Genomic DNA, 21,948 nt, shown 5'->3' on the forward strand with positions numbered 1-21,948 from the left:
TGACACCATTTCATGATAACAGTGAACATTGTGGATGAACATGGAGAGGATTTGCTGGATGAGCCTAGGAGTTTTGTGATGAGACTTTTGTTGATTGGGTCAGCTATTTGTACAAATGTGAGAACTTAAAGCAAAACAGTTTACGGTCCACTGATCAGGAAAACACTTAAAATACTGGCATTATTCAGTAATGTCTTCAGGTGCATCCTGATGTTAGATAAGATCAAATATACAAAAGAAAATTCACACTTGAGCAATCTTACCTGACACCTTGGTTTCAAATTACTCTGTGAACAATTAAATCTGTATCTATATCAATATACACAAGAATCAATATATATCTGTACCTGAGTCTGGGAAAGGATAGAACATAAGGCAAGTTTATTCAAAGAGTCCTTACAACATTCCCATACTAAAACTTTGGCATAAGCCAAACGTGCTCACCTGCTGGGACAAGCTCTTGTTTCTTGTGAAGGTACTGTGTCAATGTCAACACGACATGTTTCAAAGCAGATTACCAACATAGGTGCCTTTTGAATTTTTCACTATTGAATTCATAAACCTAAGGTGTGTACTTCTGAAATCTCTCTTTGCAAGACAGTGCGCCAGAACATGTACAGAACCTCTTACTTTTGATTTCAATCTTTGATGAAGAGCCCCAGACAAAGGGTCTCCCTGGAAACATTGTTTGGCTGTCAAACTCCAGATTTGTTGGTACAGAAATACTGAGATGTATACGTTTACGCAATGAACAGATATTTCATCATGATAATCAACATTTAATTTTCTAAACTGTCTTGAATGAAACTCCTCACATAGTAGTCTCATAATAACATGATCTTTAGAATTGCTTGACAATGCAGAAACAACAAATATCCACAGATTTTTTTAAACGATACACACTGGCAGGCAATAAAGTATACACTCATGTTTTCATTAGTTGACTTCGCAGTGCTTTGGTGACCATTTTCTGGGGAGTCACAATTCAGGGTAGTTTTGTTTAGTCTTTAACATCACTCAGAAATGATCTGGCTATATGCCAGAGGGCTGTAAATAATCAAATCTGGACCAGACAATCCAGTGATTGACATCTAAGATTCGATGAGGTCTCAGCCAAGTCCACGAACCTGATCACCTGATCTCAGTAAGCGCCTCTTATGACAAGTATAAAGCGCACAGAAACTTTTGTAATTTGAGGGGTTAAATCCATATTGAAGTTTATACATTCTTTGCCCACAAGTAAAATACTGCTATTGCTAAAACACATGCTCATATAACATATGGAATGTCAATGATCATTTAATAAACTTTCAGGTCAAAATGGGGGGTCAAAAACCACTGCACCCCCCATCTGGATCCACCTATGCATGGAGAAGTCAACTTTGGTTATAAAAACATAATTCAAGATGGCAATATTTTGGGGTGTTGCGAAATGCCTAGCTCATCCCTTGTTCTATACGGCAATACTTGAGTCAAAATACAATACATGTCATGATACATAATTTGTACTCTATTGCCTGACAAGTGGATGTTGCTATCCACTAGAGTCGTGTTCTACACAACGATCTTAGAGCTAAGGTGATTGTAACTCCCGTACTTCAACATAGACTTCTTACAGTCGTACCGCTGAGATCACTTTGAGGAAGGGGCCTGTTTTGTTTAAGCTGGATGACTGGCTAATTTAGACATGCTCTTACAGTATGATGTAAACATATTTAGCGTACTGTATCAAAATATGTTTGTTTGGTTTGTTTGATGTTTAAAGCCACACTCAGCAATATTCCAACTATATGGCAGCAGACTGTAAATAATCAAGTCTGCACCAGACAATCCAGTGATCAACAGTATGAGCATCAGTCTACATACTGGGATACGATGACATGTCAACCAAGTCAGCAAGCTAATGATGTATGCGGTAAGGCTAGCCCAAGTCTCTGAAGTACTAAACAGGCTGGGTTATTGCAGAACTTAAAACCTGTTATTTATTGAAAATTGATACTGAATTAAAATGAATCAGTACATGGGTCGTAAAGCATGTACCACTAGTTGTAAGTTCACACTGAATCAGTACATGGGTAGTAAAGCATGTACCACTAGTTGTAAGTTCACACTGAATCAGTACATGGGTCGTAAAGCATGTACCACTAGTTGTAAGTTCACACTGAATCAGTACATGGGTAGTAAAGCGTTTACCACTAGTTGTAAGTTTACACTGAATCAGTACATGGGTAGTAAAGCGTGTACCACTAGTTGTAAGTTCACACTGAATCAGTACATGGGTAGTAAAGCATGTAACTAGTTCCAATAAGTTTACACTGAGTCAGTAAGTTCACACTGAATCAGAATACATACATGGTCGTAAAGCGTGTACCACTAGTTGTAAGTTCACACTGAATCAGTACATGGGTAGTAAAGCGTGTACCACTAGTTGTAAGTTCACACTGAATCAGTACATGGGTAGTAAAGCGTGTACCACTAGTTGTAAGTTCACACTGAATCAGTACATGGGTAGTAAAGCGTGTACCACTAGTTGTAAGTTCACACTGAATCAGTACATGGGTACATGGGTACCACTAGTTGAAAGTTCACACTGAATCAGTACATGGGTAGTAAAGCGTGTACCACTAGTTGTAAGTTCACACTGAATCAGTACATGGGTAGTAAAGCGTGTACCACTAGTTGTAAGTTCACACTGAATCAGTACATGGGTCGTAAAGCGTGTACCACTAGTTGTAAGTTCACACTGAATCAAAGACTCTACTGACCATGACTGACTGACTGAGTTTGGTTTTACGCCGCTTTTAGCAATATTCCAGCAACATGACGGCAGGGGACACCAGAAATGGGCTTCACACATTGTACCCATGTGGGGATTCGAACCGGTGATGAGCCAACGCTTTAACCACTAGACTACCCCACCTCCCTCTACTGACCACGACACTACTAGCAGTAACAGGTAGACACCATGTGAACATGTTTATCCATGACTGACCACACCTGTATCCATCAGTTGCCATGGCATTCAGTGCTGCCAAATTAATTTTTCTAAAATGATTGGTAATAATATTAATAATAGTCAATATCATGCTCAAAGTGCACTGTCTGTGCTGTGAACGCAGGAAGAGACTGATTTTGGTGGAAGCTTGAAGGTGCAAGACAATGAACCAAGGACAGGCACCTGTGAGAGTACAGGAAAACAATTTTGAACAGTCCTTAATGTACAAACTATAAACAATTCAGCACACATTTTGATAAAGACACAGACACCTCACCAGCCAATTTTCACATACCATATTTAGTCTCAACTTAACTGTAGTACATCTGTTTAGTAGTAGGCACAGAGATGACCTGGGCGCTGTTCTATAGCCACTTTAATGCTTCTAAACCCCCATAACATAGTATGATATGGGCACGAATATAACATTCTGTTTATTACCGAAGTCGTCAAATTGAGGAAAATAAACCCAAATCTACTTTCAAACACAGGCTGGCTACCCGCTGTCGCCGCATGTAGAACGCAACGTCATAGAAGAAACGTGACGTCATAGCATATTGTTCATGACGTCACGTCACCATGATTTAGTGATATTTTGCCCTAGGGCATTGTATGAAAAATATGAACCCTGATATTTTCGCCCTCGTAGGTAATAAATAGCACTATGATTGTTTCATCAAGGTCTAGTATTTCTTTATGCTTGTGTGGACCAGATGTTGGTAAAAAATTCACACAGTGGAAATATAACCTTTTCAAATCATCATTTCTATGTTAACATAGTTTTAACTCTTGTTATGACTTTGTGGAGACGGATATGATGTATTTCATGATGACCAACAAAGATGACGGTTTACCGCTTAGTTTTACATTATTGCACAGAATGCAGTGACAGCATACTATGTTAAAACACAACTTAAGTTTAAAAAGCAAACCTCATAAAACTTCACAATTTGTTGTTTTGGACAAAACAACTACTTCACCAGCCAAGGTACAAGTTTGGCATCCTGAACACTCAGTGTTGTGGAAAGAGAAAGTACAGAATTATGAATAATCAAATTGTGAAATGTTAGTCTAGCCAATAAAGTGTCACAATTCATCGATTCCTTTACCTCTGTGGGTTGTTTTGATACCAACAAATTTGTAAAACAGTTTGCACTAGAAGTCATGAGGTCATTCTCTTCCCACAGAGGTTACTTGTCATATCTTCCTACATAACCTCTGTTCTAATACGGCCATATTTCCCGGTCCTCGTAAAATCCCCTAGCGGCAAAAGATCGCAACACGAATTATCTATCTTCTTTCTATCCAATCAGAACACGTGTTACATCGACTTACATTCAATTTGACTAACACAAGCAAATGCAGGGCCACAAATATCCCCCATCTGCCGGGGAATTGTGTTGATGTTACACACAAGACGTTTAATGGCTAGCTTGTCCATTGTCAACGAGGGCGATGGAGACGCCATTGATACGCCATTACATGACTGAGTTCTGTCTAGAAGAAACGTTTGCGCATCGCGCTCGGGAAGAGGTTCTAGTTTTCCCGAAGCATACGGAAATTACCGAGGCCTTGCGAATGATCACTTTTGAAACATCGTCGCTGATTGCACAACTAAATCGGCTTGTCTCCAATCACGAGCCTTGAACGCTGACACCAAGAAAGGGTCGTAGAACAGAGGTTATGTAGGAAGATATGACAGGAGTAACCTCTGTGGGAAGAGAATGTCATGAGGTATGCCTTGACAAAGATCATGGCTTCCTCCAGTATGTTGGACACACTGAGTTCACAATTTGTCAGCCAAGGTTTGTTCTTCACAGCAGAATGGAATATTCCATCACTTTCCCTCCTGCTCTGGCTAATGGTATATTCCAGGCTTTCCTCAACATACCTCTATAAGTTCCCACAAAATGGAACACTCCATCACTGGGGTGTCAACACTTATTGCCTACTTTGTTTGACTAGTGGTATGTTGAAGGTGTTTAGATACACACCTCAAACACATTCCTACAACATGGAACATTCCACACAGGTGTGTCAACACCATCTGCCCGCCTTGTCTGAAAAATGGCATAGTCCAGGTGTTCATGTTATACCCTACAAACACACTCAAACAGAGTGGATTATTCCATCTCAGGGATGTCAAACATGCTTGTCACCCTTGTCTGACAAATGACATATTCCAGGTGTTTCCCTTGTACCCAACTGACATAGTTCCACAGAATGGATTATTCCATTTCCGGGGAGTCAACAACCCTTTCTCTTTAGCTGATTGCACATTCCAGATCTTCATTGCTTCTGACTGGCAGATTCATGGTTTTGGCGAGAGCCCGACACAAGTAGGCCATGGAACCGAGGCGGCCACTCGGGGCGCTGTCATACAGGTGCTGGCAGATGTTGGCTGCTCCCATACTGGACTGCACCATCTCAGGAGGCATTTTCTGTCAATACAACCACAACGATGAAAGGTCATCTTGTCAACGTAAACTAAACAAATGATAAAGGTGACGTGAACATTAAAATATGGAAGAATAATGTGGCAACAAAATATCATCCATATGGGCAAAAAGTCTCTTGTCTTACATGGATGACTTCCTAATGCCTAATGAAAAGTTGCATGGAAGCCTTTCATTTTCTTATCTAATGAGTAAAGTCTTATGAAATCCTCAATAAATAATGAGGAATGCATTTCTCTATAAGCTAGTTTACGTTGATGATAGACTTGCATCACTTGAGCTATCAGCAATCTAAGGAGTAGTGTAGTCTCTCCTTGATCTTGATCAAGTGAGTGAGTGAGTGAGTCTGGTTTTACACCGCTTTAAGCAATATTCCAGCAATATCACGGGGGGGGAAGACACCAGAAATGGGCTTCACACATTGTACCCAAGTGGGGATTCGAACCCAGACCTTCAGCGTGACGAGCGAACATCCTTGATTAAGAATTTGTTGGCATGCCCCATAAGCTTGTTTGCCTTGATGCTACACTTAATTCCCTAGAGCCAACACCTGATCTAACCAGGCTGGTAGTCCTACCTGATCCTTGATGAAGAGTTTGTTGGCATCGTCCACCAGCTTGTCCACCTGAATGATGTGCTTCATGTTGATGTGGTGTCCATCGTTCTCCACCAGCAGGATGAGGACCATGAGTGCCTCCACCATCAGCTGACGATACTCGGGCTGCGGGATCAGGTTCAGCACCTTCTCCACCTGCAGGGCAAACTTGAACTCCCGCGGTGTCATCTGGGGAGGAAACACTTAGTGAATGAACTGTGTTTTACCCTGCATTTACCTCTATTTCAGAAAATGTGAGTGAGTGAGTGAGTTTAGTTTTACTCTGCACTCAGCAATGTTCCAGCTATATGGCGGCAGTCTGTAAATAATCGAGTCTGGACCAGACAATCCAGTGATCAACAGCATGAGCTTCGATCTGCGCAATTGGGAACCGATGACATGTGTCAACCAAGTCAGCGAGCCTGACCACCCGATCCCGTTAGTCGCCTCTTACGACAAGCATAGTCGCCTTTTGTGGCAAGCATGGGTTGCCGAAGACCTATTCTATCCCGGACCTTCACGGTCATTTCAGAAAATGTCCTAACATAGGGTCAAGTATGGGATTCACAAGGAAGTAATGTTGGAATTGAACCTGGGTGTTCGGCATGACAAGCTGACACATAAAAAATGGACTTTCTCAATGCACATAGGGATTGTAAATTGTTTTATGCAGTAGTCATCAATATTTACAGTTATCACAATAGCCTGTATGTAATCAAGCTTACACCAGGCACACCAGTGCCAGATACCATGGCACTCATCATGTGCATATCTTCTTGGTTACCTCTTGGACATTCTCTGGACCAGGGGACTCCATCCCTGCACACACAGACACACACAGACTCTCCCTGTCTCTCCCTCCCTCCTATTCACTCACTCCAACCCACCCACCCACACTCACTCACTCACTTACAACCCCCCACTCACAGCAATAATCTTTAAGACCTTAAACCCCATTTCACCTCACCTAACCAGCACTCCATTTGCAGATACAAAACAGCCAACTCTAGAGTGAGTGAGTTTATATTGTTTTACACTGCAGTCAACAATGTTCCAATATCACAGCAGCCTGTTTTAATCAGACAACACAATCTAGTGACTGATAGCACGAGCAACCCTTTCAACACCAGCTTAACAATGTGATACACAATGAGTCAGTTCATGCATCCTCTATTCCTACTGAGGATGACTATGCATTACTGGGACTCTCCTCTTCCCTGGAATCTCCAAGAGAAATGGTGCAAGCTCACCTCTTGTGTCAAACTGCCAGGCAGCACATGTCCATTGATAGACAGTCCCTCACACTGGAAAGTACAAAACACTAACTGAACAAAAAACACATGAAAAAACAACAACTGACTTTTGTAACTCACTGACTTCAAATGGAATGAACGAAATTAGAAAGCTTCAGTGATAGGGCTTTAAGATATTTTTAGTGAAACTACAGTGCAATAGTATCATACTATAGCGCTCCTATACCTAGAAACATAAACATGCTGTCCAGGATTTGAACCTATGATTATTTTCCAGACATGCCTAACTCTGTACAGTGAATTCTGCAACAACTGGAATTCCATAACAACTGGAATTCTGCAACAACTGGAATTCTGTAACAACTGGAATTCTGTAGCAACTGGAATTTTGCAACAACTGCAATTCTGTAACAACTGGAATTCTGTAGCAGCTGGAATTCTGCCACAACTGGAATTCTGAAGCAACTGGAATTCTGTGCCCAATCATGACTGAAGAAAAGTTCCTCCAAACATGGCAGCAGCTTCTAGAAATTTTTTACTCCACTAAAATATATTTGTTTTCTGCATACTTACCCTCTCTAGCACTGTCCAGAGCCTGGGATAGAACTCTAATGGGACACGGTTAAGTGACCCATCCAGACGTCTTCGCCTGATCCACTGGCCCTGTCGGTCAGATGAACTGTCATCGTCATCAACCTCTGTTGTGGTTATCAAGGGGAGATCACTCTGGCTGACAACCTGTCATCATAAAAAGGGGTTCCAGGATGACACAAAGCAGATCAAATGACAGTCAACGACATAATTTTATTGAAACATTATTATATATATACACATACGACTTAAAAATTTAATCGTTTAACATTTACGGATAATGTTTTTTTATACTAGTATTTGGTTTCATGAAATTGGGAATGGTAAAGCCCAATCTGATTACAGCTTTAATTATTAAGGAATCAGCAATGGAATGAATGAAATATTAACTTCATAATGCTATAGAAGACATACCATTAAAATTACTAAATACATATCTAAAAATCACATTGGGAATATCAGAGAAGCACACAAATCAACTTTCCTGAGTTTCCAGAAGGAATTTCACTCTTGCAATTAACAACTGTACAGACTGATCAAACACTATTTTAGTGTATGACAATATATGCCAAAACCATATGTCAACATATCTATGTGACTGGAGAGGGGCAGGTTATGGACCATATTAGTTACCCCAAACCCATAGCATGAAGTAAAGACAACCAATTGTGCTCAAAAGGGCCCCTGGGACAGATGAGCAATAATTTCGGTAGTTTGATCTAAATATTATTCAGTTTATACCAGAATAACTGCCACTCATTCACAGCGTTTCTTGGTATGGCCAACTAACACAACTCTGCACAGCCAAAAGTGGTTCTTTAGACTGGGCCCATGTTTCCTTGTCATTGTAAAGGTTGGAAATATTTTTGAATCTGCTTTCCAAATACTTAGACATTTCAGCCAGATACCAATATCTATTAAAGAGTGCATGTTTTTCAAAATAATTAATTCTTTTTTATGTTTTGATCATATCAGAGTCTGTGCCAAAATGTTTGAGTCAAACTCTACATCATTTTCAGACGCGACAAAGAGTCATAACATATCAGCTGAGCTTTCAAGACAATATATCTTCAACAGTAAATTACAAGACTTGGGATTCTTGTTTCACACTGATAGGATATATTTGTAGTTAAATCATAATATATTCCCAAAATACAAGAAATACCTGGAGGTGAAGCAAATGAACATCATCTGTCAATTACGGAACTCACCGATGACTTTTTCCTGCTCATCTGTACAATCTGTGCCCCAACATTCCATCTAGAGCTACCTGAGTGACAACACCCTGCCGTCAGTACACATGTACCCACACACAACCTGTGTTCTACACCATGGACAGTGCAAGTATTAGTGGCATTCTGATCCCATGACTACTGGAACCATCAAGCGATACTCACGCAGCAACTGGAAACTCACATAGAACTCACATCCACCACTCTGTCATCAACTCAAGGGAGACTACTCCCAAGACAAGGCCAAGCAATTTTGATTCAAGTTGTTGCAAAATGTTATTGTTGTATTTATATTTCGATTAGTTGACAGTTATAACATGGAGATGCTGTTACACTAATTTAAGCATCTGAAACGTCACATGTGTGTATCAAGTCTGTATCTAGTTAATTAAACTAAAGACCGCCTCCAGTGGTGTAGTGGTTAGAGCGTCCGCCCAGAGAGCGGAAGGTCGTGGTTCGATCCCTGACCGAATCATACCAAAGACGTTAAAATATGATACTTGTTGGTCCCTGCCTGGCGCTCGGCATTAATGGGTACAACTTAAGGACTGGTCGGCTCAGAGTCAGTATAATGTGTCTGAGTGGGGTATTCATGCTTCAGTGCGGCATGGTATCTCAGTGGGCTAGCACTATAAAACCAGCTTAAGTCTGGGCTAGTACAAGCAGCGCACATACACATACACACGTCATCATATGAGCGAAATATTCTCAAGCACGATGTTAAACCCAATTTCACCTCACCTCACCTAAATAAACTAAATTTTAGCACAATAGTTGAAGGACCAACAAACTGACATTTCAGGTTTCATTGGAACATTTCTTTTTTTGAAATTTGCTACATTTGTTTGGTAGACATTCTGTATGTCCAAAAACAATGAAATTGGCCAAAGCCACCTGTATGTCTGGGTCAGTCTCTGAAAAATGTTATGTCTCTAACAAAATTCCAAGGATATATGTTTGTTTGTTTGTTTGACACTCTATGTGTAACAGCAGTTTTCCAGCAAACCCAACAAGGGTGAAATAAAAAATCGTGGACATCACTCTGATCGTTCAGTTATAAAACAAACTGCCAGGGCAGCCATTTGGCAATTACCTTCTCCACACTGTGTTGGTGAAACAGTCAACAGTGGTTCTTTACACAATAATTACACATGAGTGACATTTCCAGTTGCTGCAGCAAGTAAACTTTATCATTGATTCTTCATAATTTCCAAACCCCTTAGAGATTCATGACGCCAAAACTGGGATCAGAAATACCAACATACAAACACATAACACTACACTAGAACTCTGTAACAGGAAGTGTTGGTCATATGACTGCAGATGAGAGAATTATGGGATGCCACAAACACAAACATGCTGCATGCAACAAGAGTACGATGTGAAAAGGGTGCTTGGTACTGATGGAGATCAACAGTGATGATGAACACAGAGGGTGTCTAACCCCCAGTTGTAACAGCACAGCGTGGTCACAAGCAGTAAAAAGCAGGAGTAAGCAATGAAACATAGGCAGTAAAGCATAAGCAGTTGGTGCTGAAGCAAGCGGACAAGGCCTGGGAAGCATCTGTGAACAGTTTGTTATTTAAAGTTAAGAGTAATACAATATGTATTAAGATGCATCAGTGGTTAGTAGCCTGAAGGTTCAATATATTTGGCTGTAGTTCATATCATGACTGATTAGGTATATTGTGATTCAGTATATCACTAGACTGTGGTATGATTCAATATATCAGTTGACTGTAGCATTATTCAATATATCACTAGACTGTACTTTGTTGCAGGGTACAATACATCACCAGACTCTTGCTTTATTCAATATATCAGTTGACTGTAGCATTATTCAATATATCACTAGACTGTAGCTTTATTCAATATATCACTAGACTCTACTTTGTTGCAGGATACAATATATCACTAGACTAGCATTATTCAATATATCAGTTGACTGTAGCATTATTCAATATACCGGTATCACTAGACTGTACTTTGTTGCAGGGTACAATATATCACTAGACTAGCATTATTCAATATATCAGTTGACTGTAGCTTTATTCAATATATCACTAGACTGTACTTTGTTGCAGTGTACAATATATCACTAGACTAGCATTATTCAATATATCAGTTGACTGTAGCATTATTCAATATATATATAGATTGTACTTTGTTGCAGGGTACAATATATCACTAGACTTAAGCATTATTCAATATATCAGTTGAATGTAGCATTATTCAATATATCACTAGACTGTACTTTGTTGCAGGATACAATATATCACTAGACTCTAACATTATTAAATATATCAGTTGACTGTAGCATTATTCAATATATCACTAGACTGTAGCTTTATTCAATATATCACTAGACTGTACTTTGTTGCAGGATACAATATATCACTAGACTCTAGCATTATTCAATATATCAGTTGACTGTAGCATTATTCAATACATCACTAGACTGTAGCATTATTCAATATATCAGTTGACTGTAGCATTATTCAATATATATCTAGATTGTACTTTGTTGCAGTGTACAATATATCACTAGACTAGCATTATTCAATATATCAGTTGACTGTAGCATTATTCAATACATCACTAGACTGTACTTTGTTGCAGGGTACAATATATCACTAGACTAGCATTATTCAATATATCAGTTGACTGTAGCATTATTCAATATATATCTAGATTGTACTTTGTTGCAGGGTACAATATATCACTAGACTTAAACATTATTCAATATATCAGTTGAATGTAGCATTATTCAATATATCACTAGACTGTAGCTTTATTCAATATATCACTAGACTGTACTTTGTTGCAGGATACAATATAGAGGGGGTGATACAGCTGTCTTCTGCATGGGATACCAACCTGTATCCCACACCATGGTAGCAAGTGATGGGTACAAGAACAGTGAAGTATCAACCCCTATATAGATACTAATCTCGGTATCACAAATTTATATTAGCACCTTTGGTGTGCTGCTAAGTCTTACTTTGATACAACTTTCAAAATACTTAAAAACCTAAATATCTCTTAAAACAAAATGTTGCATTTCTTGGAAACAATATGATGGGTTTTTTTCAGACAGACTTTAGTACAGCACACAGGAATGTGCATATGATATACACTTGATATACAAGCTGATGATGGGATAACCTGGGACGATGATTTGGTTCAAGCTGTGAGTATATTGATACATTGCAAACTGCAACCTATATGTGATCACGCAGCACACAAATGCATGTGCATATACTTTATATACATGTTGATGATATATATGGAAAGCTGGGACATTGAATGGTTCAAACTGTGAGTATATCGATATATTGCATATCGTAACCTATATGTGAGCACACCGCATAAGTCTGTACACTTGATCTCCAAGCTGATGTTACAAGCTTAGACATGAATTTGGTTTAAACCTTCAGTATATCGATATACAGTGAAGCCTCGTTAATCCGGACGGTAGCGTTTCTCAGTAAATTCGTCCGGATTGCGAATAGTCCGGACTACTGAATCAAGACCCAAGTTGCTTCCCTAACTATTACAAAAACGACACGAATCTGGATAAAACAAATAAGCATTTAATGTAAAGCTTAATTCATCACATCAATAATTTTACCGAGTGACATCCGCATGTTGATCCGACATGTCTGATCACGTCCTTCCTCAGCACAGGTGAGATAATGTCTAACAAGCGATCTATTGTAGTATGCCTTGAATGTCCGAATTATTCTTGCATCCATCGGTTGTATATGAGACGTGGTATTTGGTCAAATTTTGCAAAGTTAGCAAAGCACACTTGTGACTTGCAGCATTGTCGTAAAGCAAAATCACTTTAAGTCCACGTGACCGCATCTGCCTGTCAAAGTACATTAACCAATAACAAAACAGCTCACTTGTCATCCACGCCTTTGTATTGTGGTGTCAATCAAAGTGTAAATGTACAGCATCTTCAGTCCGGAGCTTTTAATGTCTATTTAAAACAACAACCCAGTTGGCCAGTTAATTAAGTAAACATCGCCGGGAGGTGTTGTTACGGTTCGTGAACACGACTTACAGCGTCCGGACTGTGACGCAATTTACTGTTTATTTTACTGATTGGTGACAGCTACTTACCGTCCGGTTCCGGAAACCGAATTTCCGGATTATCGAGGCAAATTATAAAGGCATAGATTGGTAACAAGCTGAAATCGTCCGGGAGGCGAGACTTCCGGATTATCGGAGTCCGGACTAACGGGGCTTCACTGTACTTTAACCTGTGAGGATGTGGCACATGTATGTACACTTGATATACAAGCTGATGATGAAATGGGGACACTGACTTTCTTCAAGCTGTGATTATATCGATATATTGCTTACTTTACCCTAAATGTGAGAACAGCACAAGTATGTACACTTGATATACAAGCTGATGTTACAAGCTTGGACATTAATTTGGTTTAAACCCTGAGTATATATCGATATACTTTACCCTGTGAGGATGCAGCACACATATATGTACACTTGATATACAAGCTGATGATGTGAAAAGCTAGGACATTGACTTTGTTCAAGCTGTGAGTATATCGATATATTGCTTACTTTACCCTAAATGTGAGAACAGCACACGTATGTACACTTGATATACAAGCTGATGATGAGGAGGGGAAAGAGAGTGGGTTTTAAGATGCATACTGTAACCTTTTTTTGACTGAGACGAGCAAATGACTTTGTTTCCTCTCGTGTTTGTTTAGATTTGACGGTGAGTCGTTTCTCATCTTCAAGGTCGTGGTGGACTGAGAGAAAATACAATCACAGTGCACAACACCAGGTTAGACAATGGAAGTTAGACAATGGAAGTTAGACGCCAGGTAGCACAACAATGCTCATTCCATCCACTGACAGGCAAACACAATATTTGTGAATCAATGGATGATTATGTGTAAAGATGAAGAAAAAATGGTTTTGGAACATTTTTTAAAAGAAAATTTAATGAAAAGATTAGTGCGATGATACTATACATGTATCTATTTTCTGTAAGAAAAAAAATGAAAATATTTGTGATAGTGTCAACATACAAGTGAAACAGGGATGTGGAAGTCGACGAGTGATTTAAATCAGAGGGCATTACGCACACAACACAAATACAACAGAAATGGTGAATCTATATTCAAAGTTAACTGAGGCCAAGAAATGGTAAATGGACTTAAAAATACACAACATTCTCATTTCATTTTTAGGACAACTTGACATTAGTCTTTCAGCTTTAGTTATAAATAAGACCTTCCTTAACTGAAAGTCTGGTAGTACTTTGATTTCAAAATTAGAAAACGAAGCCTCTCGTGTTTCAAACATCGCACTAACATCCCAAATCATCTAAGCAATTTTGTTGAAATCAGTGTTCATGCCGTCAAAAGGTTAATCTGAATATGAAAATGGAAGTCAATCAGATTTTCCATTTACATTTTACATTTACTGACAAAAATAGTAAATCAAGTAACACCTCTCCCACTCCCACCTACATTTGTGAGAAGAGTTAATGTAGCGGAAATATTTTTGTGCGATTCCCACAGCAGCAGCCACAGCCAGTCCACAGCCATAGTTAGCCAGCACTGTCATCACAATCTTGCCAACTTCCAGAGTAACATATGTTATATTTGGGATTACACTTTCTTAGTAAAGTACAAATTCTAGTACTTTTTTTAGTTGAGCCACATCCGGGATTCGAACTCACACTTCAAAGTCAGGCACCTAATCACCCACACACAAAGTCAGCCACCTAACCCGCTCAGCTACCGCGACCTCCACAAAAAATGGAAGTCGGAACCCTCTGAGGGTGTGAGTTCGAATCCCGGATGGGGCTCAACTCAAAAAAGTACTAGACTTTGTACTTTACTAAGAAAGTGTCATCCCAAATATAACATATGTTACATTTGACCACTTTCTAAATGGCATTGTGTAATCGTAACTTTCAGAGTGTTTCATATTTTGAAATACAATATTCACAACAGTTCTCATGTCCACAGAACTAGGTTACTAGGTGATGTTTTGAAACTGATTTCAGAAACCTAAATCGAGATTACACTTAAGAGCAGCTCAATACCTATAAATTTACTCTGAAATGCCGACCAAGATTGCTATGACTTCCCCTGAAGTGAACCCTGACAGCAAAGAAAAAAATGCCAAAAAACCTACGTGTTTGCTATATCTAAGTTCAAAGACAATCTTGCCAGTTGCTGAAACAAGAATTTGATGTTTTGTTTGTTGTTGAACACCACACTCAGCAATATTGCAGCTATTTGATGGCAGTGTAAATCAAATCTGGACCAGATGATCCAGTGATTGACATCAAGAGCATCGATCCACACAATAGGCATTCAATGACATTAATAAAGTCAGCAAGTCTGACAACCGACCACTTTATTCACCTCATACGACAAGATTCAGTCGGTGAACACCATTTCTAACCCAGATCTTTATAGGATGAGACAAGCATGGGTTGGTAAACACAAATTCAAAACCAATAAAAAATAAGAATTAATACTTTAAAATTATATTAATTCTTCATGCTTGGAATAAAGTCCAGTACAGGATCGAACATAAATACATTACAACACAATCAGTGAGTTAGGACAAGCTATTGATGAAGGAGACAACATTGAGATGTATGTCATCAACATGTGAGACACAATACAGACTATAATGTTGATCTGCAGAACACAATACAGACTATAATGTTGATCTGCAGAACACAATACAGACTATAATGTTGATCTGCAGAACACAATACAGACTATAATGTTGATCTGCAGAACACAATACAGACTATAATGTTGATCTGCAGAACACAATACAGACTACAATACTGCAGAACACAATACAGACTATAATGTTGATCTGCAGAACACAATACAGACTATAACACAGAACACAATAGACTATAATGTTGATCTGCAGAACACAATACAGACTATAATGTTGATCTGCAGAACACAGACTATAATACAGACTATAATGTTGATCTGCAGAACACAATACAGACTATAATGTTGATCTGCAGAACACAATACAGACTATAATGTTGATCTGCAGAACACAATACAGACTATAATGTTGATCTGCAGAACACAATACAGACTATAATGTTGATCTGCAGAACACAATACAGACTATAATGTTGATCTGCAGAACACAATACAATACAGACTATAATGTTGATCTGCAGAACACAATACAGACTATAATGTTGATCTGCAGAACACAATACAGACTATAATGTTGATCTGCAGAACACAATACAGATTATAATGTTGATCTGCAGAACACACAGACTATAATGTTGATCTGCAGACAATAATGTTGATCTGCAGAACACAATACAGACTATAATGTTGATCTGCAGAACACAATACAGACTATAATGTTGATCTGCAGAACACAATACAGACTATAATGTTGATCTGCAGAACACAATACAGACTATAATGTTGATCTGCAGAACACAATACAGATTATAATGTTGATCTGCAGAACACAATTCAGATATTATAATGTTGATCTGCAGAACACAATACAGACTATAATGTTGATCTGCAGAACACAATACAGACTAATGTTGATCTGCAGAACACAATTCAGATTATAATGTTGATCTGCAGAACACAATACAGACTATAATGTTGATCTGCAGAACACAATACAGATGATCTGCAGAACACAATACAGATTATATATGTTGATCTGCAGAACACAATACAGATTATAACACACAATTCAGTAATTCACATTTATTCAGACAAGGTATGGATGAGTCTTTCTTGGCCTACAGGATACCAAAAATTCAACAAATGAGACAAGAGTCATCAGAAGATGACATATCCCCCGGCCCCCAACATCTTTGAAAGAACAAATCATCTGAGAGTTACTTAAAGTCCAGCTTGATTTTAGACTAAGTGCAAATCGTTTCCATGGAAATCATGAAAAACAGAAATGACAAAAATCTGCAAATAGCAAAAGGCACCACTTCAAGATCTGCCTCACATATCTGCCAAGTTTTACTGAAAGATATTAAGAAGTTTTTGAGTTGTGCTCCGGAAACGAAACCTACCCCTCCCTTTTGATACTAAGTCTGAATCGTTTCCATGGAAACCGAGAGAAAAAAAATGACAAAAATCTGCAATTAGCAAAAGGCACCACTTCAAGATCTGCCTCACATATCTGCCAAGTTTTGCTGAAAGATATTAAGAAGTTTTCGAGTTGTGCTCCGGAAACAAAACCTACCCCTCCCTTTTGAGACTAAGTCTGAATCGTTTCCATGGAAACCAAGAAAAATACAAATGCCCAAAATCTGTAAAGAGCAAAAGGCACCACTTTGGCATCTGCCTCACATATCTGCCAAGTTTTGTTGAAAGATATTAAGAAGTTTTCGCGTTGTGCTCCGGAAACGAAACCCACCCCTCCCTTTTGAGACTAAGTCCAAAACGTTTCCATGGAAACTGAGAAAAATAAAAATGACAAAAGTCTGTAAATAGCAAAAGGCACCCCCTTAGGTTCTGTTTGATATATCTACCAAGTTTTGTTGAAAAATATTGAACAGTTTTGGAGTTATGCTCTGGAAACAAAATGATATACTGTTATCAAAATTTCACTGATATAAATTTTGTAAATGTAGTTTATGGAATGAAGGCAACATGTAAAGCAATTTGCACCTATACCATTTTTGTATAGAAGGATGAAGAGTTACCTACCTTTGCTGATGACAAACTCCTTGCCACTGAGAATGTGATGCAGTAGAGTTTTCATCTCAAAGGGACTGAGATTCAACAGATAGTCGGACGCTTCTTCCCCTGCAATAGCATATTACACAGCAACCATTAAATAACAGTCTCCACCTGTAACTAAACTCTATTGCAGGAACTCTGGCAGATTCGCAAGTGTTTCTTGGTTACATCTCCAGGTAAGGTGTTAATGAGGGTGAAATCTGTTTAATGCTGCTTGGAGTGAGTGAGTGAGTGAGTGAGTGAGTATGGTTTTACGCTGCTTTTAGCAATATTCCAGCAATATCACGGCGGGGGACACCAGAAATGGGCTTCACACATTGTGCCCATGTGGGGATTCGAACCCGGTCTTCGGCGTGACGAGTGGACGCTTTAACCACCAGGCTACCCCACCGCCCTAATGCTGCTTTGAGCAGTATTATATCCGGGTATGTAATTTTGATGCAGAAGGAAAGCTTGGAGTTATATTATATGGGATGTATATTATTAATGAGACCCACCTGTACACTGTAATGGGACTCACCTGTACACTGTAATGTTACCTATGTACACTGTAATGGGACCCACCTGTACACTGTAATGGGACCCACCTGTACACTGTAATGGGACCCACCTGTACACTGTAATGGGACTCACCTGTACACTGTAATGTTACCTATGTACACTGTAATGGGACTCACCTGTACACTGTAATGGGACTCACCTGTACACTGTAATGGGACTCACCTGTACACTGTAATGGGACCCACCTGTACACTGTAATGGGACTCACCTGTACACTGTAATGGGACTCACCTGTACACTGTAATGGGACCCACCTGTACACTGTAATGGGACTCACCTGTACACTGTAATGGGACTCACCTGTACACTGTAATGGGACCCACCTGTACACTGTAATGGGACCCACCTGTACACTGTAATGGGACTCACCTGTACACTGTAATGGGACCCACCTGTACACTGTAATGGGACTCACCTGTACACTGTAATGGGACTCACCTGTACACTGTAATGGGACCTCACCTGTACACCTGTAATGGGACTCACCTGTACACTGTAATGGGACCTCACCTGTACACTGTAATGGGACTCACCTGTACACTGTAATGGGACTCACCTGTACACTGTAATGGGACTCACCTGTACACTGTAATGGGACCCACCTGTACACTGTAATGGGACTCACCTGTACACTGTAATGGGACTCACCTGTACACTGTAATGGGACTCACCTGTACACTGAAGTGTCCGAGATAGCTCCATGGCCATCACCTGTATGATGGGACTCACCTGTACACTGACGAGATAGCTCCATGGCCATCACCTGTATGATGAGGCCGACACGAAGACGAAGCATCTCATGGAGCAGTTTTGGTTCTGTCCTGATAAACATGGCCAGATAAATTAGCAGCTCCTGAAAAACAGACATTGGGAACATGGTCATTTTCAAAACATGTTAGTTTGCTGACATTTCTCCACAAAACAAACATGGCAACACTACTCTTCGATTCCACACCTAGATAAAATGTGTGAAGCTCATTTGTGGTCAAGGTATTGCTGGAATATAGCAAAATGTGATCTAAAACCACACTCACATGCTTGTTCACTCACTCACTCATCTTGTCAATACTGTAGGTGTCTCACCTGTGTAAGAGAAGCAGTGCTGGTGTCCTCTCCACAGGCATCAAATATGATGGAGGCCAGCTCTTCTGGGGGAAGTGGACTGAAACAGACATTCAGATCAGGACTACCTCATAAAATGTTGACCTACCTGGTGATGTGACACCTGTTCAAACCTAGCTCGTTATGCAAAAGCCCATTTACAGCGAGACCTACCTGGTGATGTGACACCTGTTTCTAGTCAGACCTACCTGGTGATGTGACACCTGTTTTCAGTCAGACCTACCTGGTGACGTGACACCTGTTCAAACCTAGCTCGTTATGCAAAAGCCCATTTACAGCGAGACCTACCTGGTGATGTGACACCTGTTTCTAGTCAAACCAACTTGGTTATGCTAAACCCATTTACAGCGAGACCTACCTGGTGACGTGACACCTGTTTCTAGTCAAACCAACTTGGTTATGCTAAACCCATTTATAGCTAGACCTACCTGGTGACGTGACACCTGTTTCTAGTCAGACCTACCTGGTGATGTGACACCTGTTTCTAGTCAGACCTATCTGGTGATGTGACACCTGTTTCTAGTCAAACCAACTTGGTTATGATAAACCCATTTATAGCTAGATCTACCTGCTTCTAGTCAGATCTACCTGGTGATGTGACACCTGTTTCTAGTCAAACCAACTTGGTTATGATAAACCCATTTATAGCTAGACCTACCTGGTGATGTGACACCTGTTTCTAGTCAGACCTACCTGGTGATGTGACACCTGTTTCTAGTCAGACCTATCTGGTGATGTGACACCTGTTTCTAGTCAGACCTACCTGGTGATGTGACACCTGTTTTCAGTCAGACCTACCTGGTGATGTGACACCTGTTTTCAGTCAGACCTACCTGGTGATGTGACACCTGTTTTCAGTCAGACCTATCTGGTGATGTGACACCTGTTTTCAGTCAGACCTACCTGGTTATGCAAAACCCATTTATAGCTAGACCTACCTGGTGATGTGACACCTGTTTCTAGTCAGACCTATCTGGTGATGTGACACCTGTTTCTAGTCAGACCTACCTGTTTCTAGTGATGTGACACCTGTTGTCAGTCAGACCTATCTGGTGATGTGACACCTGTTTTCAGTCAGACCTACCTGGTTATGCAAAACCCATTTATAGCTAGACCTACCTGGTGATGTGACACCTGTTTTCAGTCAGACCTATCTGGTGATGTGACACCTGTTTCTAGTCAGACCTACCTGGTGATGTGACACCTGTTTCTAGTCAAACCTACCTGGTGATGTGACACCTGTTTCTAGTCAAACCTACCTGGTGATGTGACATGTCAAACCTACCTGGTGATGATCTAGTCTACCTGGTGATGTGACACCTGGGTCATCCCCACAGATAGCTGCTTCTGTCTCACCAGCAGGTCTTCTGTCTCACCAGCAGGTCTGTAGCGGCCTAGAGGAATGGGTAATATTTCAGAAAGTGTCAATCGAGACTTTGGGAATATCACACATACATTTGAGCAAATAGCTATTTTTCCAGCATCATCTGTACTTATTTGATTTGCTTATCGGTAAACCTACACAAAACCCTGAATCAGTTATAACTAGGCATACTTAGATCTCATCCAACACTTACATATAAAGGATTTTACTTTATTCCCCCATCAATACCACATGGTGTTTACACCCATACATAGATCTGTCAACAGTGAACTTTACTTGTGTCTTTGTCAATAGTTATATCAAATCAAATTAATACATATAAGTGCGTATTTATTTCTGAGTTGACTAAACAAGGACAACACTATGTTTAACCTTACCAGGGCCAGGTCCTCCACTCTCTTCTTCAACATCCCCGTCCTCCACTCTCTTCTTCAACATCCCCGCTGTGTGTCGTACCAGCCACCACTGCTTCCAGTGCCCTGCCTGACAACACAGACATCAAGTCAGCAGCTTCCTAACTACTCCCACCAATGTCACATCATGCAAGACATTAAAATGGACTGCCAAAGAACAGGAACATTTAGGTGAAAACTCAAGAACGAAACATACTTATTTTGAAATTACTTTGACACACACACACACACCTCACACACCCTTACTGGATAGCCACTGTTTCTTTCCACCATTGCTTACACTAACTGTACCAGACACTTGAGCATCAGCTTTTACAGGAAGCTCAGCTTACATATACACTGTTTATAAAAATGTTTTCAAGTCACATAAAATGGCAATTATTACCCATACGGGCTAGGATACACAGGTGATTAGTTTTGTGATAATTGCACATGTGCTTTTCAGTGATTCTCAAGGTTGATTGGTCAGCTAAGCAGAGAAGAAATATGATTGGTTGACGGAACTACTTTTCATGATCCAAGTTCATTGACAACTTTTAACGTTTCATTGATAATGAGAACGTGCTGTACTCACA

At 39.8% G+C, this 21,948-nt stretch overlaps 1 protein-coding gene across 1 annotated transcript in view; it reads right to left on the reverse strand.

The window, feature by feature from the left end:
* Positions 1–4,660: 4,660 nt before the first annotated feature.
* LOC124273953 (probable phosphorylase b kinase regulatory subunit alpha) overlaps positions 4,661–21,948 on the reverse strand; it is a 65,811-nt gene continuing 48,523 nt past the window's right edge. Inside the window, 11 exon segments of the mRNA XM_046709616.1 lie at positions 4,661–5,436; positions 6,029–6,235; positions 7,297–7,350; positions 7,873–8,037; positions 13,815–13,909; positions 17,861–17,959; positions 19,126–19,165; positions 19,218–19,307; positions 19,538–19,616; positions 20,862–20,970; positions 21,338–21,443. Of these exon segments, the coding sequence (XP_046565572.1) occupies positions 5,260–5,436; positions 6,029–6,235; positions 7,297–7,350; positions 7,873–8,037; positions 13,815–13,909; positions 17,861–17,959; positions 19,126–19,165; positions 19,218–19,307; positions 19,538–19,616; positions 20,862–20,970; positions 21,338–21,443 (1,221 nt within the window). The 3' untranslated portion in view covers positions 4,661–5,259.

This window comes from Haliotis rubra, unplaced genomic scaffold (genome assembly GCF_003918875.1).
Source record: "Haliotis rubra isolate DU_JTF1 unplaced genomic scaffold, ASM391887v1 Scf1, whole genome shotgun sequence".
Taxonomy (NCBI): domain Eukaryota; kingdom Metazoa; phylum Mollusca; class Gastropoda; order Lepetellida; family Haliotidae; genus Haliotis; species Haliotis rubra.